The sequence below is a fragment of the Sinocyclocheilus anshuiensis genome, unplaced genomic scaffold (assembly GCF_001515605.1).
Source record: "Sinocyclocheilus anshuiensis isolate Anshui unplaced genomic scaffold, SAMN03320099.WGS_v1.1 scaffold640, whole genome shotgun sequence".
NCBI lineage: Eukaryota > Metazoa > Chordata > Actinopteri > Cypriniformes > Cyprinidae > Sinocyclocheilus > Sinocyclocheilus anshuiensis.
The window spans coordinates 1,528,985-1,542,153 of record NW_015554127.1 but is presented as its reverse complement, the minus strand read 5'-3'; the positions used below and the strand labels follow the sequence as shown (position 1 = coordinate 1,542,153).

At 39.9% G+C, this 13,169-nt stretch overlaps 1 protein-coding gene across 1 annotated transcript in view; it reads left to right on the top strand.

Annotated features, from left to right (window-relative positions):
- The first annotated feature begins 2,415 nt into the window (after nt 1-2,415).
- Nucleotides 2,416-13,169, top strand: part of LOC107670168 (protocadherin Fat 1-like) — a 33,578-nt gene continuing 22,824 nt past the window's right edge. The window contains exons 1-7 of the mRNA XM_016462683.1: nt 2,416-2,716; nt 3,047-3,257; nt 4,403-4,468; nt 4,705-4,844; nt 7,195-7,470; nt 7,572-7,782; nt 9,022-13,080. Coding sequence (XP_016318169.1) covers nt 3,176-3,257; nt 4,403-4,468; nt 4,705-4,844; nt 7,195-7,470; nt 7,572-7,782; nt 9,022-13,080 — 4,834 coding nt within the window. The 5' untranslated portion in view covers nt 2,416-2,716; nt 3,047-3,175. The remainder of the gene's footprint in view (nt 2,717-3,046; nt 3,258-4,402; nt 4,469-4,704; nt 4,845-7,194; nt 7,471-7,571; nt 7,783-9,021; nt 13,081-13,169) is intronic.

Genomic DNA, 13,169 nt, shown 5'->3' with positions numbered 1-13,169 from the left:
GGCTCACCTGAGCTGGAAGTTTATGGCCAGAAAGATAACGTTCCTCGAGACGACCTCACGACATCACTTCCTTAGTTCGCTTCCACAGCAAGTCAAGCCTCGTCGTGGCGCGATCCATAACCTCTAAAAGCTCATAAAAAGCGCATTCCGGGGGTAAAATACACGTTTTTCGGCGGGGATCTTCCAGTAAAATTCACGTTCCAGGGACTAAATATCACGTTATTGGAGTCGCTTCAACCCGCGGACATGAACAACAACCCGCGGCAACAGTGTTAAGTAGCCCAATTCTACAGGAAAACCGCGGACTTGGCAACTGCTTATGAACCGACCGCGCTATAGCGTTTCCTTGGTTACCGCTGTAAACAAAGCAGAGCCGCACTTTTCTCAAGACAGTACCCTTCAGTGATACATTAATATAACCCCATAAATGTAATGCATTTTTGTACTTATTTTACTGTTTTTTTCGGGATCTACTGGGACAGTGATAAAGATCTACCAGTCGATCGCGATCGACGGGTTGGCGACCACTGCTCTAAACTGACTATTTGTGTGTGTGTTTTTTTTGGCAAAAAAATACTTGAAGGAATTCAGTATATCTCTCTGAGGAGAATACAAAATTTAGGATAGATTCATCTGTCATGCCTGAATGTTTCTTTTTTGTTAGGGACTGACCCTGTGTCAAGAGAACAGCTTGAATCTTTTATTACTGATAGAAAGTTCTCTCAGTCAGAGGCAGAAACACAATGAACTATGCCATTTGTCATGCACAGGGTTGGTGACAACAACATCGCGGAAACTGGACAGAGAAAAGCAAGCGGAGCATCTTCTTGAAGTAAGTGAGCCTGTCCTGATGACATCCTGTAACTGATGACTTTGTATTTGGACAAGTTCATATGGCTTTCTGTTTTTCACAGAGCATAAAAGGAGAATTATCTTGCTTCTTTTTTCCATACAAAAATAGTGCATAATGATCACGTGTCAAGCACCAAAAACGATACAAAAATAACTGAAAAGTAGTCTATGCACTTGTGCACTTGTCTGATTTGTGAATGAAATGTTCTTTTGAGACATTCTAATTTAGTGTTTCACTGAAAAAAAATGGCACCATACAGGTTTAAAATGACACGATGTGTGCAGTGCTGGGTAGATTACTTACAAATTGTAAACTACATGACAAAAATTGTAGTTTGTAACATAATCCATTATATTACACATTTTTGGTAATGTAATCAAACTACATTTTGATTACTTTTGGCCTAACTTATTTATCACGTTGATTTAAATAGGATCATCTTCTCAATCATATTGATATAAAAATACAAAGAGAAAGAAAATATATTACATTCGTGTTTATTACCAACATAAAGTGTGTTAAACATTACAGTGCATCAAGGTTTCCCAAACTGGGATTCGTGATTTTAGATAAATTTGTAACTAAATTAATTATCAAAGCAAAAAAGAATAAATCCCACACACTATCCGCACTTGCAAATGTATCAACAATAGATTTATTCACAACAATGTTGTTGTGAATAAATCTATTTTTGATACATTTGCTTTGATGTTGACCTGTTTTTGGTCATTTATCCTACACACCTATCAATCACCTACAGCTGTGTGAGGGTAATTGTTGATTGATAAATACAGAGTTCTGGCATGAAACTCTGGATGGCACTGTCCGATAGGTCTAACTCAATCTGACCTAATGACATCATTATCACATGGCACAGCTGATTGGTTCTCTCCTGTATCGGTAGCCAATGAGCTCGCTGCTCAACATTCAAATATATGACTAGTGTTTGCTGTAGCAGTTGCAGCTTGCTTCAGAAACCCTCCACCTTCCCCAGCTCCACCTGTATAGATCTGCTACGAGGTGATTCATGTATGCTATATGGGGGTTATTTCATGTATGTTACATTTGCAGCAGCAATATTTCTTACATGCTCACAGCAGCATGTTGTGGATGTTTTGGCAGTAGCAAGTCTCGGTACTTGCTCTGCCGCAGCAGCGTAGCAGATCTATTCCGCCAAGACCAAATACATTAACATTGTCATGTACATTACCATGCCAATCCCTCCGAGAGTTGTCATGACAGAACTAAATTTATTATGAATAATTTATTGCTATTGTGTGAATAATATGTACAGTTACAAAGTAACTGTAGTCCGATTATCAGTATTTAAAAATTTAATATAATCCAATAACAAGTACTTAATTTTTGGAATCTGATTACATAATCCAGATTGCATGTAATCAGTTTTCATTTTTGGGTAAACTGTTCCTGTTGAACAGATATTGCAGTTTACATTTATTTGAAAACATTTTATACCTCCCTAATGTTTACTTTGGCAGTAGCTTCTTAAGTGTTCAGACATGAGATCTATTTTTTTCTTTTAAACAGATCACTGTTTCAGATGATGGCAGCCCATCCAAGTCTACAGTGGTTCGTGTGATAGTCAGCATTTTGGATGAAAATGACAACAGTCCCCAGTTCTTGGAAAAGAGTTTTAAAATCAAGCTGGTGGAACGACCAGAGGCAGTTGAATGGGAGCCAATTTATCGAGTGATTGCTTATGACAGAGATCAGAGTCCCTCCTCTGATATCACATACACGATCGAGGAGGATGAAGAGCACGGGAAATTCTTCATTGAGCCCACAACTGGGTTTGTGCTCTCCAAAGAGGCTTTTTCAGCGGCGGAGTATCATATTCTCACAGTGCGTTTATTTCAATTCCTAGTCTTCTAACGGTGTTAGACTTAATAGAGGTGTATTTGCGGCTTCAGACTGAATGTGCACATGCCACTTCATATTTTTGATCCAAGTAGATTTTGAATGCATCTTCTGAAAAATTATAGAATATTTTGTCAATTTTCATAATTAGATTAAATAACGTTGTAGTTTAAATATTGTGGAAGAAAACAACCATTAACATTAGTTTTTACAAGAAAAAAAAAACAGTATATCCCCTTAAAAAAATTGGTTCTTGACATGTCTAGTCCTCTATGTCAAGAAACAAGAGAAAACACTCACACTGCTTTCTTGCAGATTAAAGCATCAGACAATGGGAAGCCTTCAAAGTCGTCCATCTGTCGGTTGCACATTGAGTGGATTCCAAAGCCTAAGCTGGCTAAACAACCGCTGGCGTTTGAGGAGATTCCACTCTCATTCTCTGTGATGGAGAATGATCCAGTAGCCCATATGGTGGGAGTTTTCAGCGCTCAGCCACTTAACTCACCTGTATGGTTTACAATCAAAGGTAAAGATCTAAAGCTCTTCAATCTGCCTTAAAAGAAAATTTCCCAAAATGAATATTCTGTCATCTGTACACCCTCATGTGATTCCAAACTCATATGTCTCTCTTTCTTCAGTGAAGCACAACAGGAGAATTTTTTAGGAGTATGGTCTTCTCTATTTCAGGCAATCACTATGAATAGCGACTGGAGTTTTCAAGCGTCAAAAAGGACATAAAAGCATAATGTTTCCATAAAAGTGTCCATATGACTCATGCACTACATTTTAAACCTACTGAAGTCATACAGTAGCTTTAAGTGAAGAACAGACTAAAATTTAAGTTGTTATTCACTGATAATCTTCCACTCCAGTGATCTGTTAAATGCTATAAAAAGTCAGTGAGTTAAACTCCAATACTGAATCATGAACATATTTAATGATGATTCACTGGAAAGATATGACAAATCATTTCATATTACTTCTATCATGACTAGATCACATAACTATGAAAACTCTCATATTGTTTCAAACATGCACGAGTTTCTTTCATCTAACAAAAGAATATAACGTTTTATATAACGTCAATTTTTTTTTATTATACTATGATAGTCAATGAGTTCCAGTGTTGTTTGGTTTCCAGTGTTCCTCAAAATATCTCATACAGGCTTGGAATGACATGAGGGTGAGTAAATTATTATTTTTTTTTATTTTATTTTTTTTACTTTATTTAAACTTCAGTATAATTCTCACACAATGTTTTAGAATGGGTTTCGAAGACAGCACACAAATCATGTACCACTTTTATGGTGCTTTTTGAAGTTTTAAAGCCCCAGTTCTCATTCACTATAATTGCATGGAGAAAAAAATAATTAGTACATTTCTCCTTTTATGTTTGGAAGCAAGAACATCATCAGGATTGGAACGACATGAGGGTGAAATGGAAATACATTTTTGGGGTGAATTACTCCTTTAAAGGAAAGCAATAAATACAGTGTTTAGTCATCTGTAGTCATTCTTGATGCTTCAGCTCTTTATAGTTCAATGTTTATTTGATCTTCAATAACCCAACCTTGATTTTGCCCTAATCAGCTTTCGACTAACTAAATGTTTTTTTTTTTCCTCTGCCTCATCTGCTTTTCTTTTCCTGTTTCTCTACTAATGCTTCACAAGGAGTCACACATGTTAAAGAGGTTTTTCACATCCTACAGATGGCTTGTGACCTGAACTGTACAGCAGGTATCTGCTGATAGAAATATCGCTTCTTGTTTTTCTTACAGTTCTTGCATGATTTCCTATCAGTTCTCCCAGAAAGAGTTCTGAATCTGTATTCTGTGGAAGAGATCTTGCACATTATTTACTTTCTTTGAATATTTGCTACTTTAATAGCTAATGCAAATGATATATTATGCATAAATTACACCTGTTAGTGAACAGCGTTAAAATGTGACTGATGTCTGTGTTTGTACTAACAGGTGGAAATGCTGACAGCCGCTTTGACGTGGAGAGGGCGAGTGGCACATTAATCATCGCTGGAGCTCTAGATGCTGAACGGCAGTCAAATTACAACCTCACTGTTGAAGCAACAGATGGAACAAGATCTATCAGCACTCAGGTGTTTGGTCTTTAATGGCACTTACCAAGAAATTGCCCATGCATTTATAAAATTGGAGCGGTTGAATAATGGATGGAGGATAAGAAAAATTATGCACATCTTTGCCTTTGACAAAGATTGCATACGCGTGCATCTGCATTGTGACAGGATAATTGTTTTCTTGCTTAGTATTACCTATACATTCCGTCACTGCTCAAATTGCAAAAACAATTTAAAAAGAACAAGATTACATGCCACAGGTTTAAATTTGTCAGAAAGCAAACATATCATTTTGCTTTTTCCTAAATGCTTGATATCTTAACCTTTTGATCACGTGTCTAAAAAAAGTCCAAAAAAAGAAAGAATTACAGATTTTAGTTGTATCCATTTCATTCCTTTGTCTTGCTACAAGTGACATTTCAAATCGAAAGATCAGGTTTAATCTCAAATGAACATATTCAATTTCATGTCTAAAACATGATATCTCAACTAGCTGGAATTTGCCCTGGCACCTGCATATTGCAATTCTTGGCTGGAGTCAGGCTCTCTGGCTGTCTTTCTAATGTACAGGCTGCCTTTGTCCTTTTGTCATGGTGTGAACATACCTCTCCTTGGGCGATACCTGCAGGTATCAGCCAAGCCAGCCAGCCTTATCAGGTCACAGTGTGAGACACATCCATCAGTGTGAGCAGACCCAAAGGCAAAGAATGATGTGAGAGGGAGTAATGTTTTAAAAGAGAGCTCCGTTTCAGCCCTCAGACCCCAGTTTTTCATACATTTTTGTCTCGGGTTAATACGTACTGGGTGCCCTTATGTTCTTGTTGCTTGAGTAAACATACATTCTCCAAAAAACATGAGTGTATTTATGATGAACTTAAAGTGTGGATTTTGGACATATGCAATGGTTTTGATGGAGGTACTTCCTTAAAATCAGCTGATTTTCACCCATTTGTTTCTCAACTGATCTCACTGCCATACAATGTAATGTAATGTAATATAATATTTTATATAATTTTTGAACCCTATGAAACCTGAATGTCAGAAAAATCTATCTAAAGCCTGATGTATCACATTTGGTACTCTACATTATTCACATAATTTTTCTTAAAAAATCATGTATCAATAATCAAGTAAACCTGAGTTGCTTTAGTCCACTAACAAGCAGGGAGTTCGCAAACGGCCTCTATAGCCGTGACAGGACAGACAAAGAGTTCTCAGATGACCTCCTTGGCCGGAACAGAACAGGCAGAGAGTTCAAAGACGGCCTCCTTGGCCGGAACAAGACAGACAGAGAGTTCATAGGCGGCCTTGACTGGACTCATGACGATCAACTGTGACTAGACCTGACTCATGACGATCAGTTGTGACTTGACTAGACTCATGACGATCAACGGTGACTAGACCTGACTCATGAATATCAGCTGTGACTTGACTTGACTCATGACAATCAGCGGTGACCTGACTTGCCTCATAAAGATCAGCTGTGACTGGACCAGACTCATGTAGCGTCTGGACCAATCAAACACACAATATATATTTTGTTAGCTATATTTAACAAATACTCTGTAACACCCCTCAGTTAACAAGCCATACGAGGACCTATGGACCCTTCCCCCGAAATGCGTAACACCCCAGGAAGCCGAACAGGCCCCTGGTCCCCATGGCAACCATGACACCTCTGCTAGACCAGATGCCGCCATTTTGTGAACGTAATCTAGTGCGGGGGCCATTACAGGAGTGAGTGTGGGGTTGCGTTCCTCCGCGATACCCACAGTCCACAAAGAGCCAACAGTCAATAAAGCATAATCCATAAACTCACATAGTGACGAACGTGGACCCTCAAGTATGAGTTTAGACTTTAACGGTTGCTTAATGCCATTACAGAAAAAAATCTATTTAAACACAGTCCGGTAGATCAGAGTGATAGGCAATGTCCAGATACTCTTGAATGTAAGCCTCGAGCGAGCGTGTGCCCTGCTCGAGGGCTAACAACAGCCTTGCAGTGTCCATACCTGGCCAATGTCCACTTGAAAAGCCGCTGGATCCAGAGTCAATGAAAATGGAAAGGGTGACCTCTGATGGCTAGCAGACGGAAGTTCATGGACCGGATACGTAACAATTAAAGTCTTTGAGATCAAGTCAGTTGAGATTTCACAGCAAAAAGACCTGAAGGGGGATGTTTTTATAATTATGCTAAAAGGTATTTTTTTTTTGTAAAAAAGTATCAATCAGACAACAGAAGGCATTTAGTAAATTGTGTATAGTTTAAATACCTTAGAAATTTGTGAATTAAATATAATACAGCAGGGCTTTATAGGGTTACATGCGCATATGGCATATTTAACTGTGTGGATTGTGCTTTGTTAAACAGGTCATAATTCATGTTATTGACACAAATGAACATCGCCCCCAGTTTGGCTTAAACCAATATGAGATAAGTATTCCAGAGGAAACTCAGCCTGGTATGAAGATACTGGAAATAAATGCAACAGATAAAGATGAGAAGAACAAATTATCCTACACACTGTTGAGCAGCACGGACCTGTTTAGCCTGAAGAAGTTTCGTATTGATCCTGGAACAGGCTTTCTGTACACCGCTGAAAAACTGGACCATGAAACCATGCACAGACATATCCTCACAGTAATGGTAAGGCCACATGTAATCTTTTTTGTCCTCTACAATAGGTATTAAAAAAAAAAGCATAATAAATTACCAGCTGGTTGTTACAGTGTGTAATATTATTCCAGGTTAGGGATCAAGATGTGCCTGTGAAGAGTAATGTTGTGAGAGTGATCATCAACGTGGAGGACAGTAATGACAATGCACCATGGTTCACAAGCTCTCAGTACACTGCCCGTGTGTTTGAGACAGCTGCGATTGGTTCATCTGTATTACAGGTCACTGCTCTGGACAAAGACAAAGGCCTAAATGCTGAAATTCTCTACAGCATAGATTCAGGTACAGCATGGCTCAATTAAAGGGTTAATTCACCCAAAAATTTTAATCGGCTTGTGTTTTACTCACCCTTGAAGCATCCTAGGTGTATATGACTTTCTTCTTTCAGTCGAATTCAGTCGGAGTTATATAAAAAATTGTCCTGGCTATTCCAAGCTCTATCATTGCAGTCAGCGCGTGTTGCAGTTGAACAGTCCACAAGTCGTCAAATAAAGCGCACTCATCCATAATAAAACATGCTTCACACGGCTCCGGGGGGTGAATAAAGGCCTCCTTTAGTGAATCCATGCGTTTTTGTAAGAAAAATATACATATTTCAAACATAATAAACACTTTTCTCTCACTTCATGTGTACGCCTGTCATACGCGAAAGGCATTCCGGCGGAAGGCGTATGACGTATGCGCAGCGCCTAGTCAGCGCCTCTGACTAGCCTCTGAGATATGCTAGTCTCGCGAGTTCGTTTATAGGAGCAAAAGAAGCAAAGTTTCCTTACTTTAGCAAAGGAAAACCAGTCTCCTCTTGGCTTATATCAAAATCCTCCGACATTGTTCTTTGCAAATCTTCGGTTTGTGCTTCTAATTCGTGAATGGTGTTTTGTTTTGTTGTCTCTCTGTGTTCGTCACTTATCACGCAGCTGCGTCATCCGCCGGCACGGCTTCCGCGTATGACAGATGGCGGAAGTGATAGAAAAGTGTTTATTACGTTTGAAATATGGATATTTTTCTTACAAAAACACATGGATTCGCTACAGGAGGCCTTTATTCACCTGCCGGAGCCGTGTGAAGCACGTTTTATTATGGATGAGCGCGCTTTATTTGACGACTTGTGGACTGTTCAACTGCAACACCCGCTGACTGCAATGATAGAGTTTGGAATAGCCAGGACAATTTATTATATAACTCTGCCTGGATTCGTCTGAAAGAAGAAAGTCATATACACCTATGATGCTTCAAGGGTGAGTAAAACACAAGCCAATTTTAATTTTTGGGTGAACTAACCCTTTAACACTGTCAAGTCACTGGAAAAGTTGTATTGTTGATGGAAAATGATTATTATTATTATTAATTTCTAGAAATCTTAAATACAATATGTACTAATATACATAAAACCACAAATAATAAAGGTTGTATATTATACAGACAGAATTGCTGTATCAATTGCCAGTGGGATGTTCAACGTAACTATAATATTGTTCTCTCTCTATTTCTTAATGTGTCTTTTCTCTCTCTGTGATGGTATAGGAAATCATGGAAATTCCTTCAACATTGATCAGTCTTCAGGCATTGTAACAGTTGCAAGAGAACTTGATCATGAATACAAAGACCAGTATGAATTGGTAATTAAAGCATCAGATAAAGGAGAGCCTCCTCTCAGTGTGGTTACAACTATCAAGGTCACGGTCACTAGCTTGGATAATACCAAGCCAAAGTTCCCCTTCAATTCAATATCAGCTGAAGTCAGTGAATCTGTCGCTGTTGGGAGTTTTGTAACTTTAGTCTCAGCCTTCAGTCAATCAACCATCAACTATCAGATCAAAGAGGGAAATGTGAACAGCGTGTTTGACATCAATCCAAACTCTGGTGCTGTCATCACACGGAAAAAACTGGACTTTGAAACCCTTTCGTCATATAAACTGATTGTGCAAGGGTCAGACATGGCTGACGGGTCAAGCAGCGTCACAGTCAACATTCATCTAAAAGATGAAAATGACAATGCTCCTGTTTTTACTCAACCTGAATTTACTGGCTTCATCAGTGAGTCAGCCATGGTCAGAAGTGTAGTTCTGACCTCTCAGAATGTTCCGCTTGCTGTTCGTGCAACAGATGCTGATCAGCACTCAAACGGCAGGCTTGTTTATGAGATTGTGGAGCCATTTGCTCATAACTATGTTTCTATTGATTCTGGGACCGGAGCTATTCAAACTCTCAGCAACTTGGATTATGAGCAGAGAAAGGTGTTTAACTTCCAAGTTCAGGTCCATGACACTGGAGCGCCACGTTTGTTTGCTCGAAACACTGCCAATGTGACTATATACGTCATTAACGTCAATGATTGTGCTCCAAAATTCACTCAGGATTCATATGAGACAACACTCCTCCTTCCAACCTACAAAGGGGTTAAAGTGACAACAGTAAAGGCTACAGATGAGGACTCATTGCCAGACACCAAACTGCACTTTGAACTTGTAGATGGCAACATAGGGAACAAATTCCTGCTTGATCCAACTTCAGGTGATGTTTTTGTGCAAAATGCTACACAGTTGCGGAGCAGGTACAGACTGACAATCCAAGTCTCTGATGGAAGCTTTACTGGCACTGCAACTGTTAAAGTCAGTGTTAAAGAAAATAAAGGTCACAATTTGAAGTTTACTCATGAAATTTTCACCGCCTATGTGCAGGAAAACTCAGTGGAGAAGAAAACCCTGGCAATCCTCTCTGTAGTTGGAAATAGAGTCAATGAGCCTTTGTTTTATTCTATTCTCAATCCTAACAGCAAATTTGAAATTGGACACACATCTGGAGTGCTCTTCTCCACAGGCATCCCATTTGATCGTGAAGAGCAGGATTTATTTGAAATGTTTGTGGAGGTTACAATAGAGCCAAGGTTAAACGGTACCGCCCATGTGCTTGTGAGAGTTCATGTTGAAGATGTGAATGATAATGCCCCCGTCTTTGTAGATCAGCCCTATAATGTCATTGTTCCGATCGAAAAAACCGTGGGTTCAGTTTTCAGGAAGGTGACCACCGTGGACAAAGATATTGGCAGAAACGCAGAGGTTACATACTATTTGAAAGGTCATGATAGATATTTTCAGGTAAGCCCTTCTGGAGAAATCTCTCTTAAGAGACCTCTTGAGCTTAAAAGCGTTGGCAAATTCGTCATTAACATCGCCGCACAAGATGGAGGCGAACCACCGCTGTTTTCAAAAGCAGAGGTTGATATTTCAGTGGTAAACAAAGCCACACCAGTGTTTGAAAGACCTTTTTACAAGATTGAAATCCCTGAGAATGTGCAAGTGCGTACTTCTGTACTCCAAGTCGTGGCCAATCAATCTGCAGGACCTCGTACGGTCTACAGCATCTGTGGGGGAAACCCATTCAATCAGTTCTACATTCATTTCAATTCTGGACTCATTGAAGTCATCCAGCCATTGGATTATGAGGCTCATCCTGCATATCGGTTATGCATCCAGGCAACAGACTCTCTAACCGGGGCCAACTCTGATGTTTTCGTAGATATCATATTGGAAGACGTCAATGACAATGCACCCAAATTTGAAGCGGCAGTGTATAACATTAGCATCTCTGAATATGTTGTAACTGGAACCTCAGTGCTACAAGTGGTAGCCATGGACTCTGACACAGGAAGCAATGCAATATTGTTTTATCAGTTGTATGAAAAGGATGGAGCCACTTCAGATTACTTCAGAATAGATGTTGAGAGTGGAGTCATTTGGACTGCAGGGCTATTGGACCACGAGACCCAATCACAGCATGAATTTACTGTAAAAGCAGTTGACCGTGGAGTGTTTCAGCTGTCTGCTGAGGTCCAAGTGATCATATATGTAACAGATCTTAATGACAACCCGCCTGTTTTTGCACACCAGCTTTATAATGCCACCATAAGTAAGATTTCTTCTCCAGGGCAGCTTGTGACCTGTGTTAAAGCATATGATGCTGACAGCCGTGGAACCAGTCAGCTTGAGTATGCTATTTTGTCTGGAAATGACAACAATGTCTTTGCCACTGATGCGTCAAGTGGAGAAATTGTGATTGCCAACATCAACCAACAGTCTCTTGAGCACTTCTACAGCTTAATTTTGTCAGTAACTGATGGTGTATTTAGAAGTACTGCTGAGGCAAACATCTATATGATGGGCGAGAACAGCCACAGCCCATCATTTACCCAGGATGAGTATGTTATTGAGCTCGCTGAGAACTCTCCAGTTGGTACATTGGTTGGACAAGTTGAAGCCACTGACAAAGACCCAGGGATATATGGACAGTTAACATTCTTCATTGTAAATGATATTGCCAGGGATAAATTTACCATCGACGATGATGGCCGGATTCACACAGTAGAGTGTTTTGACAGAGAAAACCCAGACGAGAGAACAATTAGCATCAGTTTAATGGCTAAAGATGGCGGTGGTCGATTAGGCTTTTGTACTGTTATTATAATTCTCTCTGACCTGAATGACAATTCACCCAAATTCAGGCTTTCAGAATATAAAGTTACTGTGCCGGGAGATGCTTCCAGTGGTACGACAGTGATCAAAATATCTGCAGTAGATGAAGATGAGGGAAGTAATGCTGATATCATTTACACTATTGACTCTGATATAGGGAACTTCGAAATTCATCCACTTAGTGGTGCAATTGTCACAAAGGAAAGTCTAATTGGACTGGAAAAGGGCCTCTATTCCTTATTTGTGAAGGCTAAAGATTCTGGAAGCCCACCAAGGCAATCTGTTATTCCAGTTTCAATTAGAATAGTTCCCCCTGAAACATCAATCCCAAAGTTTGCGGAGCCGTCACTGTGGCTGGAGCTTTCAGAAGACCTGGCTGTCGGAACTGAGATGGATATCTTCCAAACCGAGAATGAGCGGCCTGTGATCTACAGCCTTGTTGGAGGGAACACCCCCGAGAGTAACAAAGATGATGTCTTTGCTATTGACAGCAGTACTGGAAAGCTTACACTCACAAAAAGACTAGACTATGAAACTATTAAAAGGTATCAGCTTACAGTGCAGGTCCAAGATGCTGAAGATGGCATAGAAATTGTCTCAACTATAGATGTGAGTATCCATCTCAAGGATGTCAATGATAACAGCCCACAATTTGAGTCCTACCCCTACCAGTCATATATTGTTGAAAACCTACCAAAAGGGACTTCTGTAGTGCAGGTCAAGGCCACCGATCTGGATTCCTGGCTGAATGGTCAGGTCACTTATACTCTGCATGAAATCCAGGAGTGCCCTGACATTCTGCAGATGTTTACAGTGGACAGTGTCACGGGCTGGATAACCACCCTCAAAGAGATAGACAGAGAAAAGACAGACCGATATCGAATCACGGTGCTGGCCACAGACCGAGCCCAAGGGCTACAGATGACAGGCACTACTGTTGTAGAAGTGACAGTTGTGGACACAAATGACAACCCTCCGTTATTTACTGAAGCAGTTTTTAAAGGCACTGTGAGAGAAGATGAATCTACAACAGGAACAGTTGTTACTATTCTCAGCTATACTGATTCTGACAGTGAGGAGGTCAACAGGAGGTTCAGCTACTTTATCACAGGTACACTGTCCATGCTACTAAGTGAAACCAGTGAGATTCATAAGATTAAAGAGATCACCATAAATGTCATCATTTACTCATCCTCATGC